The following is a 25,458-nucleotide window of genomic DNA, read 5'->3' as shown; positions in this document are numbered from 1 at the left end:
ATAATCCCCCTGGCCTAGCCCTCCTGGACAAGAAGAATCAGAGTCTGGGGCAGACCCAGGGCAGAGGGACAGGAAGCCAGTGACACTGGACACCTTTTGTTGTCTGGGCCTCTGTGCCAGCACCTCCTGGCTTGTGAAATTCCTCTGCAGAAAATAACCTTCTTGCTATTCTGAACCCTCCCTCTGGCAGGGGTGGCAGGCGGAGGCACAGTGAGGACAGGCCGCAGGCACCTTGCAGCCCCATAAATAACATCACCTGAGCACCTGCTATGGGCTTGGTGCTGTTCTTTGCACTTTACTAACATTAACTCATCTAATTCTTCCTACGAGGAGGGTATTACCATTATGCCCAATTTACAGGTATGGGAAACTGAGGCTCAGGGTGAGTAACTTGTCATGACTACATAGCTAGAGGGTAGAAGCTGGCTCTGCTCTTTGCCACCTGTGGTCCATCCCGCCTCTACTCAACCCCTCCTCCACTCTTCTGCCCCAAACCATCAATTACAAAGATTCTTATAGCCTCACTGTGACATGTGGAAGGTCTACCTCTAACTCACTCTGGAACCAGCACTGGGTTTGAGTGGACAAATCCAGGTTCTACCTGATGAAGGTCTACACTGGCCCCTTAGACCATTTCCTCATCAGTAAGACAGGAATCCAGATGGCCTTAACCCGGATGGGCCATTGTGGGGTCCAGAACAGGTTAGGGCCTGCCATCTAAATGCGAAGTCACTAGGAGCCAGGCCTGCAGTCCTTGCCTCCCTGCTGAGTGGTCCCAGGCATGTAACTATTTGTCTCCATCTCATGGAGCCACTGTGAGAATTAAATGAACATCAGACCATGGCACTTAGCCTGGTACATACTTGGTGCTCACTGCGTTACTTTTCTCCCCTCAATTTTTCTGCAATGAGAGTAACATTGTTGAATACTCACTCTGTGCCTGGCCCTGTCGTAAGTAGCCATATTAACTCCTTGCATCCTCATAAAGCAGTTTTCAAAGTGGGGTCCCTGGATAAGCAGCTGCAGCAGTACCTAGGAACTTGCTGTCAGCCCACCCCAGACATGCTAAGTCAGAAACCCTGTGTGTAGGTCTAGCAAACCCTCCAGGAGATTCCGAAGCAGCCAAAATTTGAGAACTAACCACTCTGGGAGACTGGTGCTATTCTTATGCCCATTGAACAGAAGAGGAAACTGAGCTGGGAGAGGTAGACCAGCTCCAGGCTACATGCCTGCTACGTATCAGAGGTAGGATTCGAACCCAGGCCAACAGGCATTAAAGTCTGTCCTAGGAGCGCCTGCACTGGATTCTGATGATGCAAAGCTTGTGTAAGATGCTGGGGAATTCCAGGTCATGTCAGTGACTATGGCCCCAGACAACGGACAGAGCACCCGCTCCACCACCGCAGCAGAATCTGCGAGCAACAGGAGGCTCCCAACCGCTCCCAGGGCCCCATAGGCACAGCCACAGCCATTTCCAAACCTTTATTGAGGCTGCGTCGGCTCCAAATAAATATAATACATTAAACCCAGAGCTGAAGGGATTGTGCACCCTGGGAGACATCCCCCACAACCCCAGCTGGGCAAAATAAGTTAGCGGGAGGCCTGCTGAAGACCAGGCCAGCTCCCTGGCTGGGCAGGCAATGGCAGCTGGACTCGCATACACTGGTCTAAAGTGCATCTTGGTTCTGTGGTCCCCATGTCTGCATGGCCCTGGGCTGGGCCACTGGGAAGAGTAGGCAGGAGGCTCCCAGTGTTCACACCGTGCCAGCAGTGGCTACCGAGGCTCTGTGTCCATCTGTCCATTTGGAGGGACAGCAGTGTGGCCTGGCGTCCTCAGGAGAAGCTGTCATCGGGCCGCGGCTGGGAGTCGAAGGGAGGGTCTGAGATGGTGATGCCTTGATGCAGCTTCTCCAGGGAGAACTTCATCTGGGGGGAGAGGTGGGCAGGGTGCGGGGTGAGCACTGGGAGGAACGAGGAACGATGCCTCCCCCAATCCTGCAGTTGAGGAAATGGGGAAGGTCATGAGAGGCCACATCCCCTGCCAAGGTCACCCTGTAACAAGAGCAGAGCCATACTGTACCCAACTTAACTTCTCACATGCAGCAAATGGAAGGTGCCTAGACGGCCTCGGTTCAAGTCCCGGCTCTGCTACTTACTGGGTAACCTTGGGTAAGCCCCTTATCTGTCCCAGATGCCTCGGCTGTGTCAGTAATATACCTACTTCATCGGATTATTTCAGGGATCTAATGATAGACCACCTGGGCACACAGGTCCTAGGTGCCCAGTGCCCATTAATTATGCTTATTCCCCACTGTGTGATCCTGGGGAAGTCTGAACACCTCATATCTCAGCATCCCTGTGTGTTAGATGGGGGCCAACAAAAGCATCCCCCTCACAGGTTGGCCATGAGAAACAAAGAAGTTGGTCGCTTTACCACTTAGAACAGTTTGGCTCAATCGGTATCTGTTAGCATTCATCTGAGAAGTCACCTCTGTGCCCAATGGCAATTTCAGAAACTAGTAAGACTTTAACTCAGGATGGGGAGGCCCTGGGCCATGAAGCCCCAGCCTCACCCCCACCCCCACCTTGTCCTGCATGGTCCTTTCTGGCATGAGCTTCTCTGTCTGAGCATGATTTCTGGGTACAACAAGGCCCTTAAGGTGGGCCTCAGCATTATGGCCTATGGTGAATGGACATGATTTTCACCGTCACCCACAAACTTGGGCTCTGACGTCCTTGGGGGCCCAGCCAGTGCCAGCTGCTCCCTGCTTCCCACACCCACTCCCCATGTCAGGCACTTACCCCAGCGTCTGACATCTGTGCTGACCCATCACATTTACTGAGCACCTGCTGCGCCTGGCACTGGGCTCACTCTAACAGCGAACACACACAAAGTGTTGACTCTGAGCTCAGCATTACTGCGGTGTGAACTTATTTAACCTTCACGATAGTCTTTCAGGTACCGCCAATCACTGTTCCTTACAAGGCCCCAAGGCACGTGCACAAGGTCAGGAACCAGAATTTGGACCTGGCCTTCTAAACAGATGCTGCGCCTGAACTATAGGGGGTGTTTGGGGTAACCCCTTCTGGCGGCGAGGCCTCAATATCCTTCAGAGAACTTCTCTCCTGTGTTTACAGATTCCTTAGGCACCTCAAAAGGGAGAGGGGCTCAGGGACCACACCTCACCTACCCCTGGATGCTGTGACTGGTTCAGGGGTGGGCATGTGACCCCAACAGCCAGTGAGAGTGAACACTTTCCTTTAAATGTCAGCTTAGAGCTTTAGGTACCAACTCAGTCATCCTAGGGGAAAGTATGCCCAAAACTAAGCCAGCCCTAGGGGTGGGCAGAGTGAAAAGGTGGTACCAGAGGCCAATTCTTACTACTGTTGAGTGGCTGGATCCAACCATGCCTTAAGTCAGATACCCCTGGACCTCTCCCCACTAGATGAGAGTCAATAAATTCTTCCTTCCATTTTGTCGGTTTTTCTGGCAATCCTTAGAAGTGGGGACTATGAATGGCTTCCTTGTTTTATAGAGGAGGAAACTGAGGCCCAGAGGCACCTGCCACAGCTTGGGGCTTGCGTGCAGGGCCCGCATGCCCAGGGCCGTACCTCGTCCAGGAGCTCCACGGAAGCCCGCAGGATCCGTCGCCACTTGTGCACCTCGACGCTGTGGAACTGCTTCTGCAGGGCCAGGATCTCCGCCCACTCCGCAGCCGTCTGCGGGAACTTGCTGCGGGGGGTGCAGGGCCTGAGTGGAGCCCTGGCCTCCTCCAACCTGCCCAAGCTCCTAACCCCCTCAGGTACCCACTCACCCCTTGGCCAGGGCCAGACTGTGCCAGGACTCGAAAGTGTGGGCTGTCCTCTCCAGGGACCAAAGGCGGTAAAAGAGGAGGATGTTGAGGGCGATGAGGACGATGAGGCTAGGGGCAGGGGTCAGAGGTCAAGAATTGGCATATGATGCTCCCACGAGCCGGGCACACACACAACCACACTATGAAGTGACACCATGATTACCCCCCTCTTCAGAGAAGGAAGCCAAGACTCAGAGAGGGGGAGAGACAGCCTTGGGTCACATGGTCCATAAGCAGCTCAGTCAGGGTTCCAACTCAGGCCTGTCTGACGCCCATGCCCTTAACTGCTATGCCAATCTTGCTGGGAGAGTGGAGGGTGTGGAGTAGAGAAGGGGCTGCAGCCAGAGTGGGAGACGTGAGGTGAGGGGAAATGCACGATGCGTGACCCTACCTCACACAGATCCTGAGGAGGCAGTGAAGGGGAGACAAAGAGATGAGAGCCGCCCAGCCCACCCTAGCTACCCCCACCCCTCCTCCACCACGGCTCCAGCAGAGCATGTCACACAGTCTCATTAGGCTGCTGCTTTTGGGAAACTGAGGCTGGCCCAGAGAGGCTGAGTGTATGGCTGATCTGCACCTCGTGGGGTCTGCTGGAAGCACAGATCTCACCTGCATTTCCTCAGCGCGTCCTGGGCCTCCACGACCCCAGGCCTTTGTGCATGTGTACCTCCCTGCCTGACCTTCGGGGGTCTCGGCTTGGGAATCCTCTGCTTTCCCGGGAACCCTTCCCTGGCTGGCCTCCTGTCCCACCTGGAGGAAGCCTTCATTGGCTCCCCTGACTTCCCTGTGTGGGCCCTGTCCCCTCTGCCTGTGCTTCCCCCATCCCAGCTCCGTCCCCTCTGCCTGTGTTCTTCCCTCATCACTCTGGTCTGGTGCCAGGTCTGTCTCCCCCCAGGGCTATCTGTCACTACTGTGTCCCCAGCATCACCCAGCTTAGGCGTAGGCACAGAAAGCATGAATGAAATGTGTAACTAAAATGGTTTCTTTCGTATACCTCTCTCCTGGTTCACCTAATTTTGCCTCCTTTGGGGGCTTGCTCTTCCAGAAAACCCCTGGGCGAGGTGAGGCCCCTCCAACCTCCCAGGGCCCCAGGGCATCCCTCTTCCAGCAGGAAGACTTCTCCTGACTGAGAAGCACACAGTGCACAGAGTCCCGCCAGGCACATCCCAAACATTGGCTCCTTTAATCCTTGCTATGAGGTGAGCCTACGCTCCCACTTAAGCAAAAGCCCAGAGAGGCCAAAGTGTTTGTTTAAGGTCACACAGCCAAGATGCAGCTCCAGGTCTATGTGACCCCAAGGCCCAGCCTCCTTACTCACACAATGCTGATGAGCACCAGGGCGCTGGGGATGCCTGCCCCGGGGCCCTGGTCCATGGACGGTTCCGAGAAGTGGGAGCTGAGGGAGCCTGCAGCAGAGCAACTTGGAGTCAGACTCATCCAGCCCACCCGACCCAGGCCCCGCTCCTCTGCATGCCCTGCCCAGGCCTGACAGACACACCTGAGGTGTGCATGCCAGCCCGGGCACAGGGGTCAGGGTCTGGGTGCTGGGGCCCGTCACTGTGACCCCTCCAGCTCAGGGGCCGCTTCCGCCTCCGAAGGCCTGACAGCAGTCCCCGGGCGTCCTTCCCGCCTTCCTCCAGGGACAGCTTCTCGGCCTTGGTGAGCTCCCGCTCTACAAACACAAGAGAGGGTCCTGCACATCTGCACCTAGCCAGGCCATGACCCTGCCCTGCCCGACTCTACCCCTACCCAGGTGGTGGAAATAATCTTCAATGCCGCTCCATGAGTTCTTCTCGATGAGGGACTTCACAAGGCTCCAGGGCTGCTTCCGGTAGCGGATCTCAGAGGACACTCTGGGGGTGGGAAGCGGGGTGAGGGAGTCAGGGGTCAGGGTCTGCCTCTAGCCCTGCCACCCCATACTCAGGGGGTGCAATCCTTCCCCTAATTCAGAGAGGGCCCCATGTTGCCCACGGACAAAACAGGCACACTCCCGCCAACCCACCCGTGGCTTCCCTGTGATCCTCACTTCCCCCAAATGCCATGCCAGTCAGCCCACGGCCCCTTCTCTGTCCACACTCCCACTACCTTGGCAAGTTCCCAGCCATAAGTGCCACCTCAACACTGCCCACCTAAATTGGCAGCTTAGTCACACCCCAGGCCTGAACCCCTTCTACCTTACTGCTACGTCCAACTCCACAAGGGGGTCCAAGGGACAGCTCGACATGTCCTTAACTGAGCCCCTTACCTTCCCCCAAACCTACTCCTCTCCATCTTCCCATCCTGGTCAACAGCAGCTCCCTTCTTCTAGAGGCTCAGCCCTAACAACTCCGGGTGTCCCTGGCTCCTCAGAGACCCAACACCTCTGCTCGCCCAGCCTAACATTCTGCCGCGGACTTGGGCTGGGAAGCATTGTGTGGGGCTGGGGCTGGGACCACCAGGGTGTCAGGTGGAGGTGCTGCTCACCGGAGCCGGGCCTTGTTCCGGGCAAGGCCCAAGATGCAGTAGCGGTGGGCAGTGTAGAAGTAGTCCTGGTAAGGGATGCCCTGAGTCAGCACCTCCGAGTCCACCACGCACCCGCCCGCCTGCGGGCCACGCCGGAACAGCGTCTGCAGGGACAAGACAAGGGAGGAGGGAGTCAGGGCCGCCCCGCCTGGCTGCTCCGCCTGGTCGGCCACCCTGCCTGGCCCACCTGTGTCTCTACCACGGAGGCGCTCTTGGGACCCAGCGGGTTGCTGATGGGAATGGTGTAGGTCAGCACCCGGCGCTGATGGCACTTGCTGTCTCCACTCCAGGGGCTCAAGGTCACGTCTGGGGGAGGGAAGTGCAGAATGAGGAGACCATTCTCCAGCCCTTTGCCCACAGGCTGTAGGAGACTCAGCTTTTTTGGAAAGTTCCAGTTATCCGGGGACTTGCCCCCAAATCCACCCTCTTCTGTGCCCCCTTGGCGTCTGCCCCACCTTCCTCTAGATGCCTAAAACTTTAGATGCCGATGACATCTAGAGCTGGGATCACTTCCCTCCCTGTACTTCTCACCAGCCTGGGGCCCCCACATCCGTCCCAGCAGCCTGTTTCCCTCTGTACCAATCCCGGTTTCTCCCCTGAGCCTCAGACCTAGAACACCTTCCGCAGTAGCCACTGTGCCCTGACTGGCGCCAGCATCTCCTCAAACCTGCCCCTCCTCTTGGGGTCCCATCTCAGGGGTGGCCCCACTGTCCTCCAGACTCGCCCCAGAAGCCTAGGCCCGGACACTCCCTCTCCTGTCTGTTCACTCCACCTCCTGAGCATCACTGCTGGTCCTGCGGGTCGTTGCCAGCCCAGGGCCTGCTCCAATCTCCCTCAGCTCCCGGTCTCAATTTCCACCTCTGGTCCAGGAGTAGCTTCTTAAAGCCTAGCTTAACCATGTCCCTTATCTGCCTAGAAAGCTCCATGACTCCCTGGTGGCCCCGGACAGAGTCTGAGTTCCTCGGTCTGTCATGGTAGTCTCTCCAGGACATAAGCATGGTTTTGGGGGACTCATGCCCCCAACACAAGGCACAACCTTACTCATTCTGAAGATTCCTTTATACTAACATAGAAAAAATAAACAGAAAAGCTACTGACTAGCCCTTCCTCTACCTGAATCTCTTGCACAGCCTGAGCTCCTCTGCCAGCCCCACCGTCAACCCTTCCACCTCAACTGGTGCTGGGCCTCCCCTCTCCACAGCCGGCTGCAGGGGCCCCGCCTGGAGGATTTCTCACAGGGATTTCTCAGGGCTCATGCAGGCACCCTGATGGCCTTCAGGTTCCTCTCCCTCACCTCCTCCTCCCCTTTTCCTGGAAAAGCTCCTCCTTCAGGCCTTGGTTTCGATTTTACATTCTTCCAGCGGCCTCTCTTGATACCTCTCAGATCACAGCTACCCCACCAACATTCACTTTTTTGTGTGATATTCTGTTTACCCTCATTCTCACTAGATTCTGGGGTTCATCTGTCCTGGTCTTTGCACAGGCCTGACAGTGGGCACTAAATGTATGATCACTAACTTGTATTTACGAAATGCTTACTATGTGCTGTTCTAGGCACTTTTCTAGTATTAACTCAGTTCTCCTGAGACCCTGATGAAGGCAGTTACTATTACCATACCCCATTATGCAGAAGAAGAAACAGGCACAGAGACACTGGAACCCTGCCCAAGGCCGCCACCCAGCCAGCAAGCATAGTAAAAGGCAGAAGACTCTGGTCTCGTGGATGCTGCTTCTAAGTACCACACCCTGCCACGCCGAATCTGCGCAGCACTGCCCGCCTGAGCTCATCCTCCCCAGGCCCACCCTGTGCCCAGCGAACCTCAGCCTGACCTGTGAACTTGCACTGCTCCAGGAAGCCCTGCAGGAAGGGTGAGTCTGAGAAGAGCATCTGCTGGAGCCGCTCGGCGCCCATGTGGAAGACGGAGTTGATGAGGAGCCGGCCAGAGAGGTCGGGAAGCAGGGCGGCCAGGTCCGCTGGGCGACAGAGAAGGGCAGCAGATGAGGCTGCTTGTGCGTCTCCGTTCTCACATTGGTTTCTTGGTTTCCCTCTGGGTGACCACTCATGCACATTCCCGGGCTTGTGGAGAGGACGGACAGACACATCCTCCTAGACTACAGTGGACACTAACTCGGCGCACTACCTGGCCTCCTCGGCCACGGGGGTGGCTTCAGGGTGGCGTGTGTCCCAGTCCCAGACAATCAGAGCCACCGAAATTGGTTCAAGGTGGAGCACAGACCTAGGCCCAGCCAACCGCAGTCCCAGCAATCACAGGAGTGGCACGTGCTCCCAGGCTCAGCAGCCCGAAGCTCCAGGCCAGTGGCTAGTTCTGGGATGTATGCACGTGTGACCCAGGCCACACCAGGAAGCCAGTGATTGGTTTACGGTTATGTGTGAGACCTTAGGCAGCCAGTGATTGGTTCAGGAGTTGGCTCATTCTCCAATCGAAGCCGACCCTAGAGCTTTTGGTGCGGCCACTGGGAAAAGCATGTTTTCTCTCTGCTAGGCTTGTCTGGGGCAGGGTCGGGGTTCTCTCTGTCCCCACAAGAAGAGAAGCTACCTGAGAATGAAGCTGGCACAGAGAAATGGAGGTACTGATGATGATGATGGAAATAACAGTCAACACTTACCAGCTGGCCCAACCACTTTACATGTATTGATTCATTTAACTTTCTTAACAGCCTTATGAAGTGGGTATTATTATTCCTAACCCCGTTTTTCAGATGAGGGAAATGAGGCTCACAGAGGTTACATAATTCACCCAGGTTATACAGCTATGAATCACTGCGGCCAGGATACGAACCCTATGCTCCTATTCACCCTACCCTGCTACCTTTAAAGCAGAGCTAAAGACATACGGATGTCTCATGACACTGTGTGAATGCCTTACGCACCCACCCTTTGAATTTCTTAGTCCAATGAGCCAGCAATTCCCTTGTTTAAGCCAGGTTGAATAGGGTTTGTTACTCGTAACCAAAGCACCTGCCTCACCTTCCTCCCCCGTGGATGAGGAAGAGTTACTCGTATCCGTCAATAGCTCCTCACTAGGCAGCAGGTCCAAGGGGCCCAGGGAAGTGGTCCCATCAGATGGAGTGGGCTCTGTGCTCAGGGGTTCGGCCACCGGAGTCACTGTCTGGCTGGAGGAGGCATCTGGCTGGTTGTCTGTCTGCTCCTCCTTGTCCTCCTCTGCCTGCAAAGAATGGCTTCAACTAGCCTTGTACCGCCCCATCCCATCCTGAGGGCCTCCTGTGTGCTGCGCACCGGCCATAAGGATTTGAGACTGTAAGAAAATCCACGCTGGGAGGCCGTGTGCATATGCGGGGGTTACAGCTGAGGTATAAGGAGCCTCTCAGCCCCTTCCAGGCCTATCTTGAATGCCTGGGCCACAAGCTTTCTTATGCCTGATCCTGTACATCTGTCTGTCCTGTCCATGTCTTGCCTGTTTCCTACCTCCATTCACCCACCATCTACCTCTTGCCTCTTCTGTCTCTATTCTTTCAGTCTGTTTCCCCTTTGCCTGTTTTTCATTCCCTATTTGTCCCTCGTTTCTTTGCTCATTTTCCCAGCTCTGTGCTGTCTCTCCATCCATCCCTTTACTCCTACATCGATCTTTTCTCCTCCTCAACTTTCCTCTCCTCCATCCCTCTGCCCTCTTGCCAGCACTACCCCCAGCCTTCCTCTGCCTCTTCCCCTCAGCACCCTCCTCTCTTCTCCACTTTCCTGCTCACCCCATGGTCTGCATCGCTGCTGGCCCTGGACAGGTTGGGGGTGATGCGGCCACGGCGTGAACCCACTGGGCTTGGCTCCTGGCTGTGGTCAGCTGCCCCCGGGGGCGTGATATCACTCAGGGCAATCACATCGCCCACTTCCTTGGGGCTCCTGCGGGGAAAGGGAGGGTGTGGGATTGCTGTATCCTTGAGACCCCACACACCCTCTTGGTCTCCAGACTTTGTTCACCCACCTCAGTCCACCCAGTAGTCCAGAAGCTCTGCACACAGCCCCTCCTGTCTCCCCCAACCCCAGGAATCAGCTGCCAACCTCTGACTCACCCCAGACCGTTCAGCTGCAAGGGGCAGACATAGTCCTCATCCTCGCTGGTGAGGCCCAGCTCTGAGCCGTAGCACTGATGCACCAGGTGCCAGAGCTCGCGGGGACTCAGCGTCTGGGCAGGCAGGATGTGGGGTTGGCCTCTACCTCACAGGGGCCAGAGCCCTTCCCACCCGTCCCTACCAGCCCTCAGCCTCAGCAGTTCCCTTGACGTCCACATGGGGGCAGCATGGTCCCCTATCCCAGCGCGGTCAGGAGGAGCCAGTATGCTCAGGACTTTCCCCTCAGGTCCTCACAATACTCCCCACAGTTACAGATAATGGTTCTGTTTAGAGAGCAGGTGCGAGGCCCAGGGAGGGAAAGTCATGCGGTTAAGCTCACACAAGTGACAAGAGGCAATTCAGGGATTCGAACCCAGCCTCCAGAACCTCTGCTCCCCACCCCCATGCATCCTGCCCCCGACTATTTCCCAAGTCTTCTCAGGAGCCCTGGGCTTTCGGCTACCCATGGCCAGAAGGGCTGGATAACAATGATGAAACAGTAATAAAACAGTAATAACGACAGCACCAGCAGCAGCAGACGCTCACTGAGCTGTTTCCATGTGCCAGGCACTCTTCTAACCACTTCCCATGAGCTGACTCACCAAGTCTTCAAAACAGCTCTGTAAAGTCAGCGCTGATATCTTTTATGACAACATTCATTTTTAAGACAGTATCTGTTTGTGTATAGGTGGAGCTGAGGTGCAGAGGTGCCCAAGCGGCAGAGCTGAAATCTGATCCCGGGGCTGTTCTGGGCCCTGGAGCTCACCGGTGGGCAGTCCTGCCTCTTAAGAGCTGATGCTCTGGGCTCAGCTCTGGCTGCTATTAAGGAAGGACAGTCTTCATGTGACCAATGGGTTTCAGTGACTTGCCCCAGGTCACTCAGCTCCTCAGTGATGGGGCTAGCATGCCAGTCCTGGGTTCGCAGCCAGAGCTCTATCTTTGCAGACTTTGATGCTGTGCTGTCCCATCCCTCAGGCTCCTGCCCCAGCACTCTTGCCCCTAACGGCCATAGCTGCTGTCCCCAAGAGCAGAGGAAGTGAGAGCAGCACTGCTGGAAGAGGGGGTTTGGGCCTTTGGAGGTGCTACAGGCCATCAGCAGCAGACACTGGGCCATGCCTGCCGGACATCTAGCCACCGTCCCTCTGTCACCTTCCCTCCCTGCCTGCAGAATGCGGACTGGGGTGGACATCTTCTCCAGTCCCAGGGATGAACTGTAATTGGTTTACACCAATTCATCTTTCTTTTGCCATGCACTCAGCTTTCTTTGCAAAAGAAGGCAGTCATGTGACCCACTTCTAGCCAAAGAAATGCACAGAGAAGTCTGCTAAAGTTGGCTTTTCCTCTCTGATAAAAGAAAGTCCACTTTCTATCCACCCCTTTACTCCCTTGTGTTTGGGACACTTATGTGAGGGCATGGCATCTGGAACTGTAGCAGCCAGCTTGTAATCACAAGGCAAAAAGCCTGTGGACAAAACATCAATATGCAGAGGGACGACAGTGTGGTAAAGGGACAAGATCTGGGGTCCTGGATGACAGAGGGGAGCATTCAAACCCAACTCGACCACCTGTCTCTTGTTACAAAAACATCAGTGTGACACAGTGGTGGAGCAGCACCAGAACCTAACTGAAATGGGTCAGAACCCTAGCTATACCACACAAAAGCCTACGTGACCGGGGCAAGTCTCATCCCTTTGTGCCTCATTGGTGAAATAAGGATAATAACCATACTGCCTTTCACGGTGGTTGTGAGGATTAAATGAGTTAATTCATGTAATGCTCAGATCAGTGCCTGGCACCCAGTAGCACCCTAAGTGTTAGCTATCATTATTACTTTATGATAATTATCTGTTTGCATAAACCATTGTTTGGTTGGGCTTTCAATCACTTGTAGCTGAATGCGACCTACGTAGACCCATGTACCACAGTAGGCATTTCAGGAGGGCCCACTCAGGGTTGGCACTCAATAGACTATCAGATGGTGGTAAGTAAAAGTCTAAACTTCCTTACTCAAAACCTTTGGGGCGAGATATGATTCAAAATTAAGATTTGGGGTTTAAGAAGGAAAATACAGAGCCAATACTATATGCTGTAATATAGCACCAACAATAATATAGTTAGTATGCAGTGCAGAGAATACCAGAGGTTCTCAAAGTGTGGTCCAAGGACTCCCGGGCTCCCCTAGACCTTTCAGAGTGTCCATGAGGTCAACATTATTTTCATAAGTGTAAGTGTTACCAGTAGTATAAGATGCTTCTTGCCTTTTCCACTTTTATTCTCTCATGAGTATACACTGGAGTTTTCCAGAGGCTATGTGACAGGAGATGCTGCCATTTTTCTGGCAGCTAATGCAGTGTGTGCTTATGTATTCTTGTGTTTAAAATTTCCCAGTTTCCATTTCTAATGCACTAAATATTGATAGATACAATCCACTTACACAAACACTCTTTGGAGTCTACAATCATTTTAAGGAGTGTAAAGGGTCCCCGAAACTAGAAAGAAGCTTGAGAATCAAGCTTCCATACTGGATACTATAACTTTATATTGGACTATAATTAGAACTAAAATTTACGCCACTCATACATACTAATAACTCTTGTCCTTTGAAACACATGAATAGTCACATTAATTGAGATAAATACAGGCCTGGACTATGCAAGAAGCATGCATGGCCATTTAAGTTTAAATTAATTAAAATTAAATTAAAAATGCAGAGCCCCAGTCACATTAGCTACTTTTCAAGAGCTTAACAGGCGCGCATAGCAAGTGGCTACCGTACTAGAGAGCACAGATAGAAAACGTTTCCAATGCAGCAGAAAGTGCTGTTAGACAGTGCTGACAGACACGCTCGACCACCATGTTATCAGCGTCGATCAGATTTTGCTGCCACACATACAAAATAAACCCTCTGCATTTGCAGAGTATTTCTGATTTGTAGATGGCGAATAGGGGCCATGGATACACATTTCTGGTGGGCAGAGTGTGGCACTGGAGCCTGTGGAGGCCCCTGATGCGGCCTATGGAGGAAGCTGCCGGTATGTCAGGCCAGATGCCCATGAAGAAGAGCTGGGCGGTCCTCCAGTTTCCTGAGTTCTGGCATCCCTGGCTCAATGGTCTCCCCTGGTCTACCCCCTAAGCGCCCTGGCCAGGCCTCATCTAGGCTCACCTTTTCAAGCAGTGCATTTTGCCAGAGGCGGAAGATGAGGAGGAAGCAGCGGTCCCGGGCCCCAAAGGAGGTGAAGAAATGCTGCAGGAAAGAGAGGGGTGTGAGGGGCTGGAGGAGAGACACAGCCAGAGGGAGGAGAAATGCCATCACCACCCATATCTGCTCCTGATCTCCATCCTGATGTATCCCTTCATTCGTCCCTTCATTTGTTCCACAAAATGTTTATCTTGCACCTAGCCAAATAATGGACGTTAAAGTCACCGTGATAAGGAGACAGCCCCCAGCCCTGTCCCCAGAGTTCACATCCAGGACGAGAGACAGGGACATCTCCAGATGGGGTCATCCCAGAGCGACTGAGCCATGAGGGGGGATGCCCTGGGCACTTTCCCAGTCTCCTTTACTCACTAGAGATGGTCAGCTGATCCTTAGCTAATAAAACAGAACAGTCTGCTGTGAAATGTCACAGGCACATGTGTGTGTCCCAGCCCCTTTCCCTTGTCCCTTCCTGTTTGGGCCAATGGTGTGAGGCAGCCATCTTGGAACCACAAGGCAACAATTGTTGAGGGTAGAATGAAACATCAGGGAAGGCTTCCAAGGAGAGGAGACATCTGAGTTACAGATACATGGGAAGGAAGAATTTTACTATTAATACTATCGCTGAGCAGCTGTGTGAGGGGACAGACTTGACAGACTGAGACAGGAGGCTGGTGTGGAGACCCAGGTCAGAGATGATGGGAGCCTGGGCCAGGGCAGGGGCAGGAAGAACAAAGAGAAAGCAACAGACCGAGAACAGTTCTGGGTGCAGAATACACAGGGCTTTGGTGGAGGAGGAGGGAGGAGCCGGCTAAGATCAGTGACCACGTGGCCCTGTCAGCTGGTCCTCTTGCTCACCTTCTCGCTCTCTGTGCAGATCTGGATGGCGTTGGGGATCAGCTTGGCCGTCTTCTCTTTCTTCAAGCACGTCACTTCCTTCAGCTGAATGGAAATCTGAGAAGGACAAGAGGGTCAGGAAGGGCCAGGGCCCGGTCCGCCCCAGGGCCCTTCCTCATCCGCTGCAGCTCACTGTTGTCTCCCAGCGGAAGATGTTGCTGTAGAAGCAGATCCAATTCTCGGAGAGATAGAGGCGCCCCTGGAGGAGGATCTCACGCTGCAAGGCACAGGAGTAATCTGAGGCAGGCAGAAGAGATGGGCAGACCTCGAGTCACCCAGCTGGCGTGGCCAGCACCCAGGTGAGAGGGTCAGGAGGGCAGAGCTGGGAGCTCAGGGTCGGGTCCAGGGTGCAGGGGCACCAGGACTCACCCACGATGAGGCGTTCAGCTTCAGGGAGTTTGCTGAACAGTTTCCGGAAGTCCTCATTCCGCTGCTTGTACGTGGGGCTCAGCATCTGAGGGAAGTTTGGGAAGTGAGAAGCCAGATGGGGGTTCACACCCCTAATCCTGCCCCACATTGACTCAGAAGCCCCTCAGCCTCCTCCATCCCCGACAGGCTCTCTGAGGCCTCAAGTCTAGCTCATTCTGTGTTGCACACTGCCAGCGACACGAGAGTAACCATGATGAGAGCTCCCATTTACTGATTTCTACATAAGCTAGGCCCTGTGTCACACACCAACCAGCAGCATCACTGACTCTTAATGAAAGTTCCCTTCAGCCTCGATATGTTAGGACTATTTCTCAAGGAGAGGCCCAGAGAGGTTAAGCAACTCACTCAAGGTCACACAGCATATAAGCAGCAACACAGGATGTGACCCTGACTGCTGTCCCCCTCCCGCCCACCCCTCCTCCAAGCCCCCGTGCCCAACACTTACACTGTACCAGCTCTGCATCTTCTGCAAGAGAAAGAAGTAGAGTCAGAACAAGTCCCTGGTTCCCTCTGCCTTACACCTCTGTCCCTACCCTTCCTGGGCTTGCACCAACCTTGCTGTTTCTGATGAAGTTCCGGCTGCCCAGGCTCTGGGTGCTGGGTGTCCCAGGCACCCCACCCTTCTCTGAGGAACTATCGGACCCCTTCTCCACCATGGTGCCTGGTTCTGGCTCAGGTGGGGATCGGCTTGAGGGCAAGAGCTGTAGCCGCTTACGGAGAGATGGGGAGCTGCTTGGTGTGCTCCGGCCAGAGTGGGGGGTGGTGCTGGATGGGGGAAGGAGAGAAGGGGGTTATGGGGAAAAACAAGCCAGGGTATGGAGACAGGCCTATTTTGGGAGGACTACCCATTAGCCCATCGATGCCCGCCCATCCATTCAACTCTGCTTCCTAGCATGTGACTCAGAGTAGGTTCCCTAATTCTCTGTACCTCGGGTACTTCATCTGTGACCGAGGAATAGAAAATATATGTTCTCACGTGATTATATGGAGGATTAAGTGAATCAATACATCTACAGTGCTTGTAATAGAGCCTGGCATACAGTGAGCTCTCAATACGCCTATTTTTTGAATTAACTTTATTTATAAAATAAATATTAACTGAACAGCCACTCTCCATTCAGTTACTTGAGCTAAAAACTTCTGCACCTTATTTTCTTTCTTGCTTACCTCTCTCTTTCTAATCTGTTAGCAAGTCCCACCTGGTCCACCTCCAAAATTTATTTCCATTATTTCTATTGTGCCCACTCCCCTCTGCCCTAGTGCCTGGCCCAGCCTCCATCGCACCAGTCGCCTCCTCCCCGGTCTCCTGCTCTAGTCCCTGCCTCCTACACCTACACAGAGGGGGCCAATGAACCCCCGAGTCAGGTCAGGGCCCTCCTGGTTGAGTTCCATGCAGTGCACCTCACTCCAGCTAAAAGCAAAGTCCCCAAGGCCCTAGTGCGGTCCCTGTCACTCCCTTCATTCCAGCCATCCCAGCCTCCTTTTGTCCATTAAGCTCACCAAGTGCATTCTCTGAGTCGAAGCCACTGTACTTCTGTTGGGTGCTTGGAATGCCCTGCCACAGCTCCAGCATTAGCAGTTCTGTCTTATTCCATTCAAATGCGCCTCCCGTGGTGGCCCATCCCCCAGCCCCCAGCCCCACTCACACTATCTCAGCTCATTCTGATGGTTTATTCAGTTCGTTCATTGTCTGCCCCAGACTGTGAACTTCAGGAGGTCCCGGTTGCCACTGTGTCCCCAGCACGCAAAACTACCTGGCACATAGCGAACTCTGAACACACACTGGTGACTGTGTGAATAATCCATGCCCGGCCTAGAGCTAGGAGCAGCAGAAGCCACCAGACAAGGTTGCTGCAGTGCAGAAGCAGCCTCTGAACAAACAGAACTATTAGAGCACTGAAAAAAACATAAACTGCCAGCCAGTGGGCTGTGGAGTCAGTCTGGGGAACTTTAAAGGGACACTTTTGTTGACTTTGTTATTAGGGCCATGACAAGCTCAAGCTCTGCGTATGATTAATTGTACGGTTCCTTATGCGTTTGGTGCTGTTACCATCTGTGCTTCTCAGAGGAAGAAACTGAAGCTCAAACCATGAAATAAATTTGTGGAATAAATAAATAAATGACATCGATGATGACCTGGACCACCACCACTCCTCCTGGACTATTGAAACCAACCAGACCGCTCGTCCAAAGACACATAGCTGGTTTAACTCTGGGCAAGATTCCAACGTGGGGTCCCCAGTCTCCCCTGGGGAGGAGTAAGAGACTCTCCATCACCTGGGGCTCCTCAGACTTCTCTCTCTTGACTCTGAGCTTTAGCACACGCTGTCTCTCTGCCCAAACTGTCCTTCCTCTTCTTTGCCTAGCAAACTTGTACATCCTGCCTCCCTTCTGTGGGTTCCCACAGCTCCCGTCCCAGCCCTAACCTTTCTACCAATGCTTCCCTCATCCCAGCCCTGACTACTCTGTGCTGTCCCTGTTTGATGACGAATCCATTTCTCCCACAGGTCTTTGAACTCCCTGATGGCAAGCCTTGGTGTTGTTTTGGTCACTGCTCTGTCCCCAGTATTGCTCAGAGCAAGGCCCAGGGTAGGCATTCATGACATACTTGTGAAATAAATTTGTGAAATAAAATGAATGAATGAATGAATGAATGGAATTGATGATGACCCAGGCCACTACCACTCCTGGACTACTAAATCCACCTCCCAAGTTCTCCCTGCTCCCTCCCTGTGCCCCTAACATGCAGACACAGGGAGCCTGTGAACCTGAGTCAAGTGAGGGCCTTCCTGGTAAGCCCTGCCCCAGCTGCACCTCATTCCAGGTAAAACCCAGGGCTGGACACTCCCATCGCCCCTTGCTCACTCTCCTGCCTTGATTGTTCCCTTGATTGTCCCAAATGCCCTTCCTCCCGGCATCTGCAGGGCTCCCTGGCCTCTTTCAGGCCTCTACTCAGTGGACACTTCTTCAAGACACCGTCCACCACCTACTTAAACCACACTCCCCATCTCTATCCCCCCTCTCTCTTTCTCTCTCTCCCCAGTACTTCCCCCACCTGACCTGTGTTTCCCCTGGTTTTTTATGCTCCCACACAGGAGATGTGCTCCAGGGGGAAGGAAATTTTGCTACCAGCCTTGTCCCCAATGCCTAGAATGAGGCTGGGCGCACAGCAGGTGCTCCTCGACCATGTGCTCTCATGGCTGGAATGAACAAATGACCCTCCACTGCCACCACGACAGAACTTGGATTCAACCAGGTGTGCGACTTGCCCGCCCCTCTCTGCAAGCTGAGGCGATAGCAGGTCTCAGCTTGGCCAGTTCCCTGTGTGACCTTGGGCAAGTGTCTGCACCTTTCTGTGCTTCGGTTTCTTCTTAAGTATAGTGGGACTGTAACAGTATCCACCTCACAGGCTTGTCTGGAAGACATACATACATACAGCCCACCCCATGGAAGGTACTCTGATTGGATCATTTGGGACTGTAAGACTAAAATACAGTACGTGGCCTGCCACCACCCCAGCACACCTGTGTCCAAGATGCTACACTGACCCACACACGTATAGCACAAACACTTCAGGCTGGTGTGCAGAGCCCAAACTGACCCCAAATTGCAGTCATTCACTCTCTAAGTACGCACTGACCACCTGCCCTGCGCCAGGCCCTGGGCACACAGAAGCAAGCAAGCGGGGTACAATCCCTGCCCTGAGGACCTGACATTCTGATTGGAAAAAGACAATCAATAATAAGGAAACATGTGAATGAGGATGATGATCTCGCTGACGCTGGTCACCAAACAGCACCAGCGGCCCCTGGCAGCTGTGCAAAATGCAGGTTCTGGGGCCCACTGCTGACCTCCCGAATCAGAGACAGCGTGGGGCTCAGGGGACTGCTGCTGCGAGCTGGAGGACCACAGCAATGAAGGGGAGCTGAGTGGGCGGACAGGCGAGTGCGGTGCAGGGCACACGTGAGTTGAGCCCCAAGGACAGCGGGGATCTGGAAAGGGCAGAGGAAGCTGCTCAGGGACAGGAAGAGTGAGTCCAAGGACAGGACTGAGCTTGGCAGGTCCGAGGAGGAGCGAGGTGGCCAGTGGGCTGGGGAAGGAGGACAAGAGGACACGGGCACACCCACACGCCCTGTAGGCTCTGGCCAGGAGTCTGGGCTTCACCCTGAGGGCACTGGTGAGCTATGGAAGAGTTCTGAAGGAGGGGTGACCACACTTCTCCCTGCCACTCATCTTCCCCTAGCCTGAACCGCAGACCCCTTCTCCACCTCGTCCTAATCTCCCACAGCCACAGGTCTCAGGGAGGGCATCTAAAAACAGGTGTGACAGAGCAGGGACCACACCCCCACATCTTGCTCTTTGGCAGGAGGAACCGGAAGTTCTCAAGGGCAGGCACAGCCCTGAGGCTGTGCAACCAGGCAGGCGGCAGCAGAGAGAAGGGAGGAGGCTCACAAGGCTACAGGACCGTTATGGGGGACAGGGACTCGGAAGAGAATGGGGTTTTGCCACTGTGAACACCTCACCTCCAGCTTCCTGGGCCTAAACAGGTACAGAGTTCCCTCTGGTCAGGGAGGGGCAGACATATACACACATGTGCACACAAAGGAAACTCAACAGCCAGTCACAGGCAAACTCTAGTTCTCTATAGTTGCAAGAAGTCTCTCCCCCACCCCCACCCCGACCCCCAGTAGTAATATCACAAATGTTACAGTCACACACAGGGCCACAAGCCCCAGCATAATTACACACACATCCACAGCATGACAAGTGCTCTAAAACCACAAGGTCCTAGAAGTGACATGCACAAGCATGTGCATGCATGCATAACGCAGCTGCGCAGGGTCACAGAAACACAAAATGGAAAGTCTCAAATAAATGACATTCACACATACAGCCACAAGAACTTCTCAGAGAAGAGTTGAAAACAAACAACATTCCCACAGTTACAAAGAGTCGTGCAGTGAAAGAAGAGTCACAGAGGACCCTGGTTAACACTAGGGAAATTAAGTCACAGGGTCAGCTCAGCTCCCATGGTGTTCACCATCAGACAGGGAAGACAAAGCCAAGGCCTGATCTAATGTGGCAAGGGATGGAATTGTCATCTGCTGTCTCTGACAGAGAACTATGACACTCACACAGCCTCAAAGGACTCAGAATAACACAGCCCCAGGGGCTGTGGACACACCTCAGCAACACAGCGGCCAGGTATTGAAATAATGCATGGGACGTGTTTTATAAACTGTAACAGTTATCATTATTGCTCCAGAGAGTCAAGGGCACATCCAAGGTCTCAGGAAGGAGGGTCCCAGACCCACTAAGAGCCACAAAGGGTCTCTTTTCCTCTTGTTCTTCACATACACAAAGCCCCAGAGGGTCCCAGCTGCATATGACAATGCCATAAATGGACATACACTAAGATGGAATCTGAGGTAAATTGTAGGCACAACCCCAGGGAGTTCAGTCATACAACCCTGGCCCCAGACGCACAACAATGTCACACATACAGAGACACACATAACTGACATTTGCACACATTGCTAATAGGTTTAGAGATAAATTATAGGCACATTCAGAAGCAGAGGGTTGTAGCAGCCAAGCACAGAGCCCCAGACACATATGAACACACATGACAGTCACCATTGGACAACTTACAGTGACACTTGGAGCCACAGATGTAATTCAGATGTAAATTACATACACACATACACACACACACAGCCTATGAGGCTCACAGCTGTGTGCACACTAGACCTAGACACATATACACACACAATAAAGTCCTAATCAGATGGCAGAAGTCTGATAGGATGAGATACACCACACACACAACCACAGAAGGTCGCAGCTACACAAGCAGAGCTCCCAGACACACACTACAGTCACAATCAGACACACGCAGGGAACTTACAGTAATATGTAATTCAAGGTAAATTACACACATGTCCAAAGAGGATCACAGTTGCCTGCACACTAGGAACACAGACACGCATACACACACCTCCAAGACACCTATGATTCATAATCGAAAACACGCTGGGCCTAGACAGCAGCAGGAGGACCCTCAAGGGGTCAAGCACGCGGTCTGTAGGCCACGAGGAAGCCCCCGCCCCCCAACAGCCCAGAGACTACCTACAGACCAGGACGGTGGGAGGAGGCCTAGATCCCGAAGGTCTGATCCCGGGCCTGCCCAAGGTCTGTAGCCTGTGAGCCCCTCCTACCTACATCTCAAGCCCAAAGACCCAGGGTCAGCGTCGCGCTCACCTTTCGCCTCTCAGACAGGGGCGAGCCAGGCGGGTAACCCCCCTTTCCCCTCCCCACCCCGCAGGCCGCGCTCCTCGCAGGATGAGCACGGTACCCTCAGCGAAAGCCTCCGCCAACCAGGCGCATCGCGCCCTAGCAGCGACCAGCCAGGCCCGGGCCTCCTCGCCACCAGCGCTCAGCCCACGCGTGCACCCCTGCCCCCCGCCCCGAGACTCCCCTCGCCCTGGCGGGGCCCAAGTGCACGGGTCCCCAGGCCTCGGCGCTCGGGACGCCCCCGCCAGGGCGGCCCCCGGCCCCATCCTCCCCCAGCCGCCGCCGGGTCCTTACTCGAACATGGATGCGGCGGCGGGCGCGCCCAGCCGCAGGGCCGGGTCGGGCCGGCTGAGCGGGCTGGGCCGAGCTGGGCGTCCCCGCAGGGGAACCGCCTCGCCTTCCGCGGTCGCCGCCCCACCGACCCGCCGCCCGCACAAAAGGCCGGAGCCGCCGGAGGCCGCCGCAGCGTCACGCACCTTCTTCCTGCCCCCGCCCCGCGCGTCACGGCGCCGCCCCCCGTCCGCGAGGGGCGGGGAGGGGGGCCAGGTCCGGCCCGGCGGCGGGCAGCACGGCGGGGGAAACCGGGTGCGGGGAGCCGGGCACGGTGTCGGGATGCACGAGGCGGATGCGGAGAGGGAGCAAGGGAAAGAGAGCGGGAGACGCGGGGAGAGGGGCCGGTCGCGGCCGGGGACGGACGGCGGGACAGAGGGGGGCCCCGGTGCAGAAGCAGAGACTGACGCGCTTGGGGGAACAGAGGGCGTAGAGCAGCACCGAGAAATCGACAGCGGCGGCCGGGACGCCGGAGATAACAGGGAGAGAGCAAGAGAGAAGAGAAAGAGAGACGGAGACAGAAATACAGAGGCCGACTTGATTTAAACAAAACACGGCCATGGCAGGTGCCGCGGCACACAGGCTGCCACCCTCTTGCCTGGTGCCCGGAAAGGGGTCCTCAGTTTCAGCGATGCCCCTGGCCCGAAGCTCCCAGCCCTCCCAGGGCGGGACCTGAGAGGCGGGGCGGAGCTGGGGGAGGATGGAGATTCTGGGAAACCCAGGTGTTGGGGCGGCGAGCGCTGGGGGAACTGCCGCGGTAGGAGTGGCGTGGGACCCCTGGGCAGCCAACATCCGCCCCCCCCCATCCCAGTTTCTGAGACGCCCGATGCTGGCTCCAGGCCGTCCCAAGGCCTCGGTCCCCGAGAATTCCTGTCGGTCCCAGTCCCTGTCACTCAGACCAAAGTAGAAGCCAGCCCCTCTGGCGCTTATCTGTGCTGCGACCTTGAGCAGCCACCTCTGTGGTAAGGGCGTGCCCACGGGACAGCGCGGGGAAGGACAGCAGCAGCCCTTTCACAGACAGGGAAGCCTGGCCTCGAAGATGGGAAGTGACCGGCGGAGGTCACCCAGCGGGTAGGCTGCAGAGTTGGACGCAACTCTACTCTGACGCCATAACCTGCGCCTATCTCTGCGGCCGCTTCCCGAGTCTGTCGGTCACCGACTTCGTTGCCCGAGGCACCCCCCCGCACGGAGACTTGCTCCCCACCCATCTGCAGGATGGGCTGTTTCTATTTCTTGAAAGATCTCCATTCTCATCCCTGTCCCCACCCTCCAAACGACCCAACTCAACTTCTCCATTTTAATAATGGCAAGGCCCCAAACTTCGGTCTTTCCTGACCCGTCTTCCCCTCACACCCTCTCCAATCTCTTAGCAAACCTTGTGGGCTCCACCTACACAATCTATCCAGAATCTAAACGCTTCTCTCCCTCGTTCCATCCCACCCTTCAGCCCCCAGCCTTTGCCTCCTCCCAGCTCTCCGGCTCCAGTTCCCGCCCACACGCAGACAGAGGGAGCCTGTGAACCCCTGAGACAGGTCAGGGCCCTCTGGGCTCTGAGCCCTCCTATGGCTCTACCTCACTACAGCTAAAAGCAGAGTTCACCTTGTTACCTAAGGGACCGCTCTGACTGCTCTGTCTCCCCCCGGCTCACTCTCTACAACCACCCAGCCTCTCTGCTGTTCCTCTGACTCACTAGGCGCATCTCTGACCTGGGGCCTTTGTGCTTGATGATCACTCTGCCTGGAAGCTATTCCCCAGTTCTTTCCCTTGACTCCCTCTCACCCTCAGATCTCAGAGGATCCCCTCTTCCACCATCTCCCTTGGTCTCACTGCTCTCTTTCACATTTCTCTTTGTTTCTTCTTTTGAAATACTACTAAATTTTTAATTAGGGAATATTTATCTCAAACAGGAAAAAAATATAACAGTCATCTATGTCCCCAACCCCCAAATATATAATTGATGTGCACATTTTGCCCTTTCTGCTTCAGATCCTTTTTTTTTTTTTAAGAAATAAATTATTACAGTTATAGTCAAAGGCCCGACTCTCATCCCTGCTTTCTCCGCTCTGTCTCCCAAGTGACCCATTGTCCTGAAGTTGTTGTTTATTTTTCCTTGTACACTTTTCCATCCTTTCTCTACATTGGGATGCATCCACCAACAATATGTCCTATTGTTCAATGTCTTTTAAAAAGATACGCAATCAGGCTCCTACTGTATCATCTTGTAACCTGCTTTCTTCGTTGTCATTTCTGAGATTGCTCCCTGTTAATACACAGAGCTCTGCTTCATAACTCTTAACTCTTATCCAGTATTCATTGTTGAAAGAAACCACAGAGGATATTTCTCTTCAGAGTCAATGTAGTTCTTTCCTCTTTTCACCTGTAGCCTCGAATCTCCCAGTGCCAGAGGTGATGTTTCTTTACAGAAGTTTTGTTTAAACTTTTTTTTTTTTTTTTTTTTTTGCCTATAAGCCATTGGCTTGTAGTACACACTTAAAAATATATGTAATGTCACAAAAATTGCAGGAAACCACTTACTCACCATGCTCATGTGCTATGTTATTTTCAACTCTATCCTAGTTCTATTTAGAAAAAAGTGCTCATTATAATGCACCGTGTGGGTTTTGTGGCCCTTAAATGGTTTGTGAACCACAGTTTGACAAACACTGGGTGGAGTGAAGGGGGATTCCGTGTCTAGTCTTAGTAGGCAGTGCTATGCTGAGCTCAGAGTTGGTTACCCAATGCATACTCCCGATTGCCTATTTTTGTTTGTGTATCTATTTTACAACTTCCAGTCAGGCCCCAGGACAGCTAAGGCCACATTCTAACTGACCTTCAGCCCCCCATCTGAACAGCTACAGCCATAGAAAAACTGCTCTTGCGCATGAGTCCCTAGAAAGAGAGAGAAAACCCCTTTCCTGTCCCACCACCCAGGTCTCACCTGTCCTGGGGCAGACTCTCCAGGTCTGGGGTTTTCAGCAGCTGCAGGCACTGGGGTGTCAGGATGCAGTGGAGTGACTCCCCATCACTGGAGGGTGTTATCTGAATGGAAGGTACCTCCAGGAGCCTCCAGGGCTCAGGAGCCAGGCCCTCAGCCCTGACGTCCTGTAGCTGCTGGCTTTGCCACTCAGCTGGGGGGACAGGTGAGTCCTGGGCACCACCCTGGGTCAGCAGGGGTGCCCCAGGCAGCAACGGTAGGAGCTCGGCCATGTGGAGGGCTCTGCCTGCCCAGTTGGGATCCTTGGACAGTGGTGTGGTCTCTGGGAGAGAAAAAAGAGAGGTGAAGGGAACAGTTCCTGTTCCCCTCCTCTTACCTGCCCCCTGCTGCTCCACTGAAGAGGGAGATGAGCTGAGGTACAGAACATTACGTAGGGGTCAGAGAGGTGTAGGTGGGAGTCCCACCTCTGCCAATGGCCTCCCTTCATGGCCCTGAGCCTCAGTTTCCTCTTCTGGAACCTGAAGGTCCTGATGCTGACATCCTAGGGTGGCTGAGCAGTGTCACAGAGCTCTGACATGTAGCATGCCCAGCCTAGGACTTGGCACACAGTAATAGTTAGTGAATAGCTGTTTATAAAAACTGTTTAGGCCTAGGGTTTCACCAGAGCATTCGCCAAAGACGAGCCCTGGGTTTTCTGTATGCCAGCCACCCAGCTTCCTTCCACACACAGGGCCAGGAAGGAGCCAGGCATGAGGGAGCCCCCAGAGGCCTCAGGCCTGAGTAATGGCAGATCAAGAGAGGCAGAATCCAAGACTTCCCTTCGCTGTTTGCTCAGCAATTGCCCCTCCCAAGACAAACAAAGGGAGGGTGGCAGGGCTCAGGCTATGGCCTCCTCACATGGGTGGAAGCCAGGCCAGTCGCTGCAACTGGCTGTG

General features: G+C 54.3%; 1 protein-coding gene across 7 annotated transcripts; it reads right to left on the bottom strand.

The window, feature by feature from the left end:
* Positions 1-1,467: 1,467 nt before the first annotated feature.
* GRAMD1A (GRAM domain containing 1A) lies at positions 1,468-24,810 on the bottom strand. 7 transcript variants are annotated; one of them, XM_016133339.2, is made up of 20 exons: positions 24,527-24,810; positions 15,519-15,729; positions 15,410-15,430; positions 14,905-14,989; positions 14,669-14,772; positions 14,497-14,592; positions 13,606-13,686; positions 10,404-10,516; positions 10,083-10,233; positions 9,346-9,544; positions 8,187-8,330; positions 6,544-6,662; positions 6,318-6,460; positions 5,604-5,707; positions 5,353-5,526; positions 5,173-5,260; positions 4,246-4,257; positions 3,816-3,923; positions 3,613-3,733; positions 1,468-1,926 (listed from the first exon to the last, which is right to left on the bottom strand). In XM_016133339.2, exons 1-20 carry the CDS (start codon positions 24,793-24,795, stop codon positions 1,834-1,836), a joined length of 2,436 nt encoding a protein of 811 aa, XP_015988825.2. In that variant the 5' UTR covers positions 24,796-24,810; the 3' UTR covers positions 1,468-1,833. The 7 variants fall into 7 exon arrangements, with proteins under 7 accessions (XP_015988825.2, XP_015988827.1, XP_015988831.1 ...); XM_016133341.2 differs by lacking the exon at positions 24,527-24,810 and adding an exon at positions 21,553-21,710; XM_016133345.2 differs by lacking the exon at positions 24,527-24,810 and adding an exon at positions 19,070-19,074 and having other exon boundaries at positions 15,519-15,651.
* Between the last annotated feature and the right edge of the window lie 648 nt (positions 24,811-25,458).

The sequence above is a fragment of the Rousettus aegyptiacus genome, unplaced genomic scaffold (genome assembly GCF_014176215.1).
Source record: "Rousettus aegyptiacus isolate mRouAeg1 unplaced genomic scaffold, mRouAeg1.p scaffold_m13_p_14, whole genome shotgun sequence".
Classification (NCBI taxonomy): Eukaryota; Metazoa; Chordata; class Mammalia; order Chiroptera; family Pteropodidae; genus Rousettus; species Rousettus aegyptiacus.
The sequence above is the reverse complement of the archived record's forward strand: the minus strand, read 5'-3'. Positions and strand labels throughout refer to the sequence as shown.